Below are 9,449 nucleotides of genomic sequence, written 5' to 3'. Positions count from 1 at the left end.
TTCCCTACATTAACCAGGCATTGTGCTCAGCACTGTGGGTACACAAAGACGGAGGCACACGTCTAAAAGCTGAAATTGGAGGTGGCGGTAAGCGTAGATGTGGCCCCTGAAGCTGCAACAGTCGGGCGGGGCACGCAGGGGACATTCCGGGAGCAACCCCGGGGGCCCAGCGCCGGTGAGCACCGACGTGAAACCTGCACATCGTAGAGATGCCGAGGCCTCCCGCCTTCCTAGAGAGGCCCGGAAGTGGCTCCGCCGCGGGCCGGGCGCAGGGGTGGCGGAGGCGGGCTCGCGAGGCTGGGGCTCGTGGCCGGTCGCCGTGCGCAGGTGCTACCGGCGTCCGCGGCTGTGAGCGGGCCGGGGGCGGGGACGGGGGGAGGCGGGGGGAGGCGCAGAGAGCGGCTGCGCGCGGTGGCCGGCCCGGTGGGCACAGGCGCTGTGGAGGGCGCCCCCCGTGATGGCGGGAACTCCCCCGCCGCCTTCCAGCTCTCGGTCGGATTAGCAGGGCGCCGCGGCTTCCGAGAACGCCGCGCGGGACTCGGCCCGGCCGCTGGGTTCTGTTGTTTTGTCTTTCCTTGTTTTTTGTTTTTTGTTTTTTGTTTTTTTTTTTAACAAGAGCAGCCCCGGTCCCGAGTTTCCCGCAGGCCCGTCTGGCTGGACGTGCTCGTTCGTTCTCCTCCCACGGTTCCTGGAAATCCCACCTCACCTTAGGGCCGGCGGTTCTGGTTTCCCATCCCAGGTGGGAATGTGAGGTTCGCGCTTAAACTGAATGTCTGTCTTGTAAAGAGGGAAATTTGAACAAAACGTAACTGGTGAGTGGTGCGTGGTAGCAGCAGAGGTACCGGGTGTGACGGACGCTGTGAAGGTGGCAGGTAATCACCGCATTGCCCCAGCCCCGGGGGCGGCCCCTCGCCTCAGTAAGAGCCCAACCTTGGGGGTTCGGGGACGCACGTGGGTGGCGCAGTGCGTTTGGACTCCGGGTCTCAGCGCTCTGATCTGGGGGTCGTGAGACTGAGCCCTGCGTGGGCTCTGAACTCAGTGCAGAGTCTACTTGAGTTTCTCCTCCTTCCTCTCCTCCCCCCTGCCCCAGCGCCATCTCTCTCTCTCTCTCTCTCTCTCTCTCTGAAACAAGTAAATATCAAAAAACAAACAAACGAAAAACCTAGGCTGGGGAGTGCTGCCCATCTGGCTTCAAGCCCTGGGTCTAGCTCAGCCACTGAGAACCAGTTCTGGGTGGGGAGTTTAAGATTTTTTTTTCTTCCAGTTAATGGAGATAATTGACATAACTTGTAGTTTTTTTGTTTGTTTTAAAGATTTTATTTATTTATTTGACAGATGGAGATCACAAGTAGGCAGAGAGGCAGGAAGGGGGTGGGGGGGAAGCAGGCTCCCCGCTGAGCAGAGAGCCCAATGTGGGGCTTGATCCCAGGACCCTGAGATCATAACCTGAGCCAAAGGCAGGGGCTTTAACTCGCTGAGCCACCCAGGCGCCCCATAACTCTGTAGTTTTAAGGTGTGCAATGTGATGGTTTGTTATACTGTGAAATGATGATCACAGTAAGGTTTGTCAACATCTCAGGCACCTCACATAATTAGTGGTGTGTGTGTGTGTGTGTGTGTGCGCACGCGTGTGTGCGCTGAGCTCTAAGGTTCTAGTCTTGGCAACTTTCAAGTATGTAGTAGGGTATTGTGGGCTGTAGTCTGGTATACTGCTATGTATTGGGGCCCCAGAACTCATTCTGTCCTTACTGGGAAACATGTACACTTAACCAACATCTCATTTCACCCAGCCCCCAGCCCTGGGTCACCACGATGCTGTCCCCCTGGAGTATATGGACTTTCCACATAGCGCTATGCCCTCAGCTAATTTTCTTCCCAAATGTGTCTGGCCTTTTAGGTTGTACACCTCACATCTCTTTTACCTGTGTCAGGGTTACTCCCCTTATCTTTCCTAACTTCATCTTTATTGTTTTGACTGCTTGATATTAAGCACAAATAATTTTCGGATCCTGCATGGAATTTGAACAGCACTATTTCTAAACCGTCTGGCCTCAGTGTATTTTCCTGATCTCAATACCGGAAGAACACAGTTCCGTTTTGCCTCTAGGTAGTACTTGGTTAGTAATTTAAAACATACCACCACAGAGTTAAACCACTTGGAGCTGTTTTTATCAACCTTGAAGCAAACACAGTAAAATTTTATTTTTATGAAAGCGGTCTTCCATTCTTCTTTCTGCTCTGGGCTCCAGGGGCACGTAGATTTGTATATTGCATTATAATACCAGAGGGTTAGTAGCCTTATCAACTCGAACTCCAGGGATAAAGGAGTTGTGTAGGTAATCTAAGGTTCTTATTATTGATCTTTAGCATTTAATTAGGTCTTTGTAAATCTAAAGTACCCATAGTCATTTTTATGAGTTTTCTCATAACTTCCCTGTGTGATATCAAATTTATTACCCTCACTTTTATCTTAGTATTATCAAGAGGTCAGGCGGATTTAAATTTCATTTTTCCCTGTTTGTAATTAAGATTCCTTTTCCTCGATCATGTACTTAACTTTAACCCATATCCACTAGAACGAGTGCTCAGGTCAGATGTGACCTTCTACCCTCCACCCAGAGGAATACAGTTAGTTACGAAGCTGGGTTTTGAAAGAGCCTTAAAGCAATTGCGACTATCAACAGTGGTGTGAGTGCCCAGCCCCAGCAGGAATCAGATGGTAACTAATTAATAAAAGAGAAGCCATAAAGTGTGTAAAGATCAGGCAGCTGGTTGAAGAAAAACTGTCTGCTCTTCTCCCTTCCAGCTTAGTGTTCTGGGGAGTATCTTGCAGTTTTCTGAGAAACGTGTCTATTGCATTTTTTTCTGTGCTTATTGATATAGGGAGCCAGGAAGGGAGGAGCTGGGTTTTGCCCACCTGGTGGATAGGCTGCTTTTCCTTGCTGTTTGTCTTGCTAAATCATTACTTTTTCCTTACTCATTGCCACCTTTCTTGCCTGACCGTCCTAATCAGGTCAATATCCAAGTTCTTGCTTCAGATCATTATGGAATGAGTTCAGGGTAATGAGGAGTAACGTGAGTAGGCCTGGCAGGTACTCTGACACGTTAGTAATTTGAACTGATACATTCCCAGCATGACTAATGTGCACATGTGCACAATGACCACATTGTGGTCCTGTGACTGCACTGGAATGTGCAATTTTAAAAACAAAGAATAATTAGAGTATTAAGAATTTCTGTTGCAGTTTTTTTTTTTTAAGATTTTATTTATTTATTTGACAGAGATCACAAGTAGGCAGAGAGGCAGGCAGAGAGAGAGGGGGGAGTAGGCTCCCTGCGGAGCAGAGAGCCAAATGCGGGGCTCCATCCCAGGACTCTGAGACCATGACCTGATACGAAGGCAGAGGCTTTAACCTGTCTCAGTTTTCTTTATAATTTTTTTTTAAAGATTTTATTTATTTATTTGTCAGAGAGAGAGGGAGAGCGAGCGAGCACAGGCAGACAGAATGGCAGGCAGAGGCAGAGGGAGAAGCAGGCTCCCTGACGAGCAAGGAGCCTGCTGTGGGACTCGATCCCAGGACGCTGGGATCATGACCTGAGCCGAAGGCAGCTGCTTAACCAACTGAGCCACCCAGGCGTCCCCTGTCTCAGTTTTCTTAAATGAACTCTGAGGCCTGGTCCATATTCTGAATCCCTTCTCATGGAATTCTTGTGGTGATATTAAGAATATCTTAAACTTTGTTATCTGGCATCCTGTTAATCAAAGTAGAACATCTGTTAACCAAATGGAACATTTAGAAAAACCTGTGTGTGCTGTTTCAGTGAATGACTGCACACTCTTCAGACTATACCTGGACTCTGCCCCCTGGGCTATAAGTCCCTCGCCAGCTCCTGTCCTGTTGTCAGCTCCGCTCCCTGGCATTTCTTTCTCACAGGTGAGCCTCTAGCCCAGTCCCATCACCTTTACCTGAGATTCTTCGGTTTCCAGACTCTCCCTCCCTCCAGGGAAAGCTTGACCTTTAGCAAGGACCAAAAGGAACAGGCCTGTTCAGTAAACATACAAAGGCTTTCAACTGTTCACAGAATAGAATCTACACTCCCCCACCCCCCACCCATCCAGAAACTCAAGGGTGTCTGAAAGCCGGCCCCAGGCCATCTTTCCCACCTTAATCACCAGCACCCCGCTTTGGCTTCAGTTTGCATACCAGCCACGGACCCACCATATGGCCTGCCTGTTGTTGTTCCCTTCCTTAATGATGCTCCCTCAGCATGTGGTAACCTGCCTGGTGGTCTCAGCCCACCAAGATCTTCCTGCTGTCCTGATTGACCCCTCAGTGAAGTCTTCTCTCAGACACCCTCCACATTTCTCCCAACACCCACCCAGGTGCTCCCACAGTACATGGTTTACACCTTGTTTACACTGTTGTATAAATAATCTTATTTTCTCCTTTTGGCCTCATAGTTTAGATATTTGCAAAAGGCTCTCTCTCCATCCTAACTTCCAGAGAGCAGGAAATCTGTCTCATTTAACTCTGTGTTGTTTTTATTCCATGACCCAGAATCTGTTAGAAGATAAGTTAAATGAAAATAGCAGTGTTTGTTGACAAACATGATGAGTCTTAGACACTGCGGGGCTCTGCGTCACTTGAACCCATTGTCTTACTGAGCTGGGTGTATTTCACAGTGGTCTACATGGTCCTTAATTTGACCGGATACTGGTTGAGTGTCTGCCACGTGATAGGTGGTGGTCCAGACTCGCCAGTGGGAAAGGTAGACGGTCTTAGTTCTCACGGAACTTAACGCTCTGTTGGAAGGAGAGCAGTGGTTAAAGAAAAAGTCAACAGATAATGTTAGGTTGCGAAATGTACCATGAAGAAACAAAGCAATATTGAAGGTGAGGGGAGCTTGAGCGTCTCTGATTGAGCAGATGACGTTCAAGCAGACCTAAATATTGAAGGGAAGAAGTCAGGGGTGAAGTGTCTGTTATGCCTGAGTTTTCGCATCGGAGAGACCACCAAGGAGCCAAGCACCGATGCAGTCATACGAGGGTTTATTTGACAAGCTTAAGCTTGGGCCCAAGTATACCCGACACAGTGGAGTAGGGACTTGGACCCCGAGCCAGATTATAGTCAGAGTTTTTAAAGGCAGAGTAGGGGTGGACTCCGCGGTGGGTGAGGACAAAGGGGGTTTGGATGATGTAAGTCTCTAAGGAATTTTGGAAGCGAGGTCTCCAGGACCTTGAGGGGATAAGCTGTTGTCTGAGGAAAAGGTTATTCATTACCAATAATAAAAATCTTCTTGTGAGACCCTTTAGATGTGTATCAATGGGTCATATACTTGGGAATGATTCTTGACACTATCTTGGAGGTTTAGAGATAAAGTTTCCTAAAGGAATTGTTAAAGTAGACTTACAGGATTCTGGTCCGACTTGTCGGGGTAGGAGGTCGGTCAGGCTAGGATTGTCCTTAGCAAAATCTCAAGGTGAGGGCAGTTAAGTCCCCAGGGGAGAGCCACTCTGTTTCAAGGGCTTGTCAATAGGTGAGGAATTTTAATGATTTTCTTCTCCCTCTGTTTCCCACATCAGCTAAACTTGAGGTGGGATGGCCTTAATTTTCTCAGCCTCCACATTTTCCCCTGAACAATTTTGACCCTTAAATCTTTAAGGTTGTTGAAGGTGGAAGGTCTCATCTTCTGTAACTTCTTCCTGCTGAGTAGGGGCGTAGAGTTGTCCCTACCTACTTGGGTCAACATTGATCATTTAAGGAATGTGTAGGGGAGTTACGAAAGACGGAGGCAGCTGAATCCAGGGGTTAAAATCAATCATTAAAGGAGAGAGAGACTGTGTAAAGTGCTAACCTGTGTAGGTCAGAACCCAAGAAATATTTTGTGATAATCTGGAACATCAAGATGGCTGCACTTATGTCAGGGCTAGACTCGGAATGGGTACAGCCTTGTTTTTCTTGGCCTCCACAGTGTCCCCGACTGACGTGCACTGTGTTTGGAAACAGCCTCGGTGGCCTTCCCACCAACCAATTGCTGCATGATGGACTGGTTAGCTTTCCTGGCCATCTGATGTCCTTAGCACGCTCATCCGGAAGAACTTGTCAGGCTTTTTGCAACCCCGTGCTCTTGAGAGATACAATCATGGTATGTGGAAATGTAGAACAACCCATCACCAGACTAGAGCTTGAAGAATAGGTGATTGGAGAAATGGGTGCATGGAGAGCCCATCGCATAGGGCTTTTTGCTGGGGCTTCGTAAGCCTCTGAGCTTATCACCAGTGCCCCTTTTTTGCTGTAGCAGTAGGCTCAGAGGGGGGTCAGTAACACTGTTGCATACTTCTTTCTTACAGGTCCAGCCATCTTTTGACTGCCACACATGGACTTCCAAAAATCCCCAAAGGAAACTGTCCTCATTACCGGAGGAGGTGGCTATTTTGGTTTCCGGTCAGTGCCTCCATCACACATGCCCATGGAATTATTTCCCTGATAGTTGCTGGAAAAAAATAGAGCTTTCAATGCTGACATTAATATAGTATCAGCTTCTACATATTGGAATAGTGTTAAACCAGAAATGAACTAGGTTGCCCACTGCGTGGGTGCTGAAATTCAGAACTATAGATGTATTCTACTTTAAGAAAAATTCTTTGTAAAGGTATCAAGTTAGGGAGATAACTGGTGTCACCAAAAGCGTGTGACAATAATAGTTATTCTTTTGCAGCTTTATCATTCATAAATATGCCAAAGAACGGGTGGTAGTTTCTAAAACAGAGGGAAAAATATGGGACATGTAGATGCCACGGTATCAGAAGATAAAGCTTCTCAGTGTAATTCGAGGAGATGTGTGGCTCCCCAGTTTTGAATCTTCGCATACTTACTTAGAGAAGTAAGGGTTGCACCCGTGAACATGGAAGGTGAGGGACTCAGGATAAGCCTAGAAGCCGTGGATCAGCCATACATCAGTTGGTAAATTATCTTACGCGCTTTTCCTCAGGCATAGCTTACCAGCGATTCCATCTGACTTGCTTCTCATTGCAGCCTGGGCTGTGCTCTGAGCCAGAAAGGATTCCATGTGATTCTGTTTGACATCAGCAGCCCCGTTCATTCCATTCCCGAAGGAATCAGGTTTGTCCGTGGAGACATTCGCCACCTCTCTGTGGTGGAGAAAGCCTTTGAGGATGTGGACGTCACGTGTGTGTTCCATGTTGCCTCTTACGGCATGTCCGGGCGGGAGCAGCTGAATCGGAGCCTGATTGAAGAAGTCAACGTGGGGGGCACAGACAACATCCTCCAGGTCTGCAGGAGGAGAGGGGTACCAAGATTCGTTTACACCAGCACTTTCAATGTCGTCTTTGGAGGTCAAGTTATCAGAAATGGAGATGAGTCTCTGCCTTACCTACCTCTTCACCTCCATCCCGATCACTACTCTCGGACCAAATCTATTGCAGAGAAGAACGTGCTGGAGGCCAATGGTACCAGCCTGGTCAGAAGTGATGGTGTCTTACGAACCTGTGCTCTGCGGCCGGCTGGCATCTATGGACCTGGAGAACAGAGGCACCTTCCCAGGATAGTGAGCTACATCGAGAGGGGTCTGTTCAAGTTTGTGTATGGGGATCCTGGGAGCCTGGTTGAATTTGTCCATGTGGATAACTTGGTACAGGCTCACATTCTGGCCTCAGAGGCTCTGAAAGCTGGCAAGGGCCACATTGCCTCTGGGCAGCCCTACTTCATTTCAGATGGCAGGCCCGTGAACAACTTCGAGTTCTTCCGGCCTTTGGTTGAGGGCCTAGGCTACACGTTCCCATCTGTCCGCCTGCCGCTGACCCTCATCTACTGCTTTGCGTTCCTGACAGAAGTGGTTCACACCATCTTAGGTCAACTCTACAACTTCCAGCCCTTCCTCACCCGCGCAGAAGTTTACAAAACTGGCGTCACACATTACTTTAGCCTAGAGAAGGCCAAGAAGGAGCTTGGTTACGAGGCTCAGCCATTTGACCTCCAGGAAGTAGTAGAATGGTTTAAAGCCCATGGTCATGGCAGAAGTCCTGGGAATCGTGACTCTGAATGTCTTCTTTGGGACGGGCTGATGGTCTTACTCTTGGTTCTAGCAGTTCTCACATGGCTGCCTACCTCTGTGGTTCTGTCACTGTGAGGGAACTAGAAGTAAGCTGATCACACTTGCTGAGGTGGTTTTCAAGAAATACAGGTTTAAAATATCTATAGATCTAAATATATCTGTATAGATACCTAGATGGATAGAAATAGATCTCTGGTAGCAAAGTTCGGCTCTTCTAATTGCTACTTCAGAATAGATTCTTGGATCAGGTCTTCATTTCTTACCTTCTTACACTAATCCTGATAGGAGAAAAATAGAAGCAAAGACAAGTTTGAGATATAATTTCTTGTATCCTCTTTTAGATGAGTATGAAAGAAGTGGCATTGGAGCCCTGGAGGCAGACTGAGGAAATTTGGAAATGTCTTGAGTTTCTCTGAGCCGAAAATACACTTATTTCTGTTCCCTAACACTCTGCATCCACTGAAAATAGAATAAAATGTGCACTGATGGGGAATGGCAAAACACTAACAGGCTTGAAAATGTGTGAAAAACACCAAATTGGGTCAGATCCCTACAGACCAACCCTCTGAGGAGATGGTGGCTGCTGAGAGGCGTTAGGATTTAGGAATTATTTTTTGCCCTTTAGGATATAAAGGTGTTACACCCGTGTGACCACGTGACAATGTCTGATTTTTAAACAGAACTTTGTCTGACCTCATAGGATTCTTTCGAGGATTAAATTAGACAAGACATGTAAAGTGCCACTCAACACACACGAGCCAATGTTTTTAATATCATTGCTATGCATTCCTTATGAGGGTTTTCTTCTTCAGGGTAATTCTGTTCAGAGGCTGCTGGTGCCACTCACCTTTCCAGAATGTCTTTGTGGTGAGCCCTCTGAGTCCACAGCAAGCATGTTTGAATATACTCAGTATTTGTAAAGTTTAGGTCTCTAAGCTTAGATTGAAATTTAGGAAGCAGCTACAAATGTGATTAAGGAAGATGATCAAGCAGATGATGTTGTTTGTAATTTAAAAATAAAACATAACTCTGGGGCGCCTGAGTGGCTCAGTGGGTTAAGCCGCTGCCTTCGGCTCAGGTCATGATCTCGGGGTCCTGGGATCGAGTCCCGCATCGGGCTCTCTGCTCAGCAGGGAGCCTGCTTCCCTCTCTCTCTCTCTCTCTCTCTCTCTGCCTGCCTCTCTGTCTACTTGTGATCTCTCTCTGTCAAATAAATAAAATCTTTAAAAAAAATAAAATAAAATAAAAAAATAAAACATAACTCTCAACCGATAGACTGGTTTCTCTTCCGGGAAGGACTTGGGTTGTCGGAAGGCAGCCTTCAGTGAAGGATGTTTTGAGCAATGGCGTTGCTGTCTCGCCACTCTTGAGGA

At 47.4% G+C, this 9,449-nt stretch overlaps 1 protein-coding gene across 6 annotated transcripts; it reads left to right on the top strand.

The window, feature by feature from the left end:
* The first annotated feature begins 436 nt into the window (after window positions 1-436).
* On the top strand, window positions 437-9,105 carry LOC111152972 (short chain dehydrogenase/reductase family 42E, member 1). Of its 6 annotated transcripts, none has more exons than XM_022511742.1 (4): window positions 437-739; window positions 3,823-3,935; window positions 6,353-6,446; window positions 7,038-9,105. In XM_022511742.1, the coding sequence occupies exons 3-4, from the start codon at window positions 6,379-6,381 to the stop codon at window positions 8,149-8,151; spliced, it is 1,182 nt and encodes a 393-aa protein (XP_022367450.1). In that variant the 5' UTR covers window positions 437-739; window positions 3,823-3,935; window positions 6,353-6,378; the 3' UTR covers window positions 8,152-9,105. The 6 variants fall into 6 exon arrangements, with proteins under 6 accessions (XP_022367450.1, XP_022367447.1, XP_022367448.1 ...); XM_022511739.1 differs by lacking the exon at window positions 3,823-3,935 and adding an exon at window positions 5,974-6,147 and having other exon boundaries at window positions 437-747; XM_022511740.1 differs by lacking the exon at window positions 3,823-3,935.
* Window positions 9,106-9,449: the final 344 nt, after the last annotated feature.

Source organism: Enhydra lutris, unplaced genomic scaffold (assembly GCF_002288905.1).
Source record: "Enhydra lutris kenyoni isolate GAN:26980312 unplaced genomic scaffold, ASM228890v2 scaffoldscaffold30, whole genome shotgun sequence".
Taxonomy (NCBI): domain Eukaryota; kingdom Metazoa; phylum Chordata; class Mammalia; order Carnivora; family Mustelidae; genus Enhydra; species Enhydra lutris.
Note: the sequence above shows the minus strand (reverse complement) of the source record. Positions and strands in the feature narration are given on the sequence as shown.

Bases quoted from the DNA above. Each gene is read 5' to 3' on its own strand.
- LOC111152972 (XM_022511740.1), top strand. From the start codon at position 6,379: ATGGACTTCCAAAAATCCCCAAAGGAAACTGTCCTCATTACCGGAGGA. The intron at 6,447-7,037 runs GTCAGTGCCTCC...TTCTCATTGCAG, and splicing joins GGTGGCTATTTTGGTTTCCG to CCTGGGCTGTGCTCTGAGCC.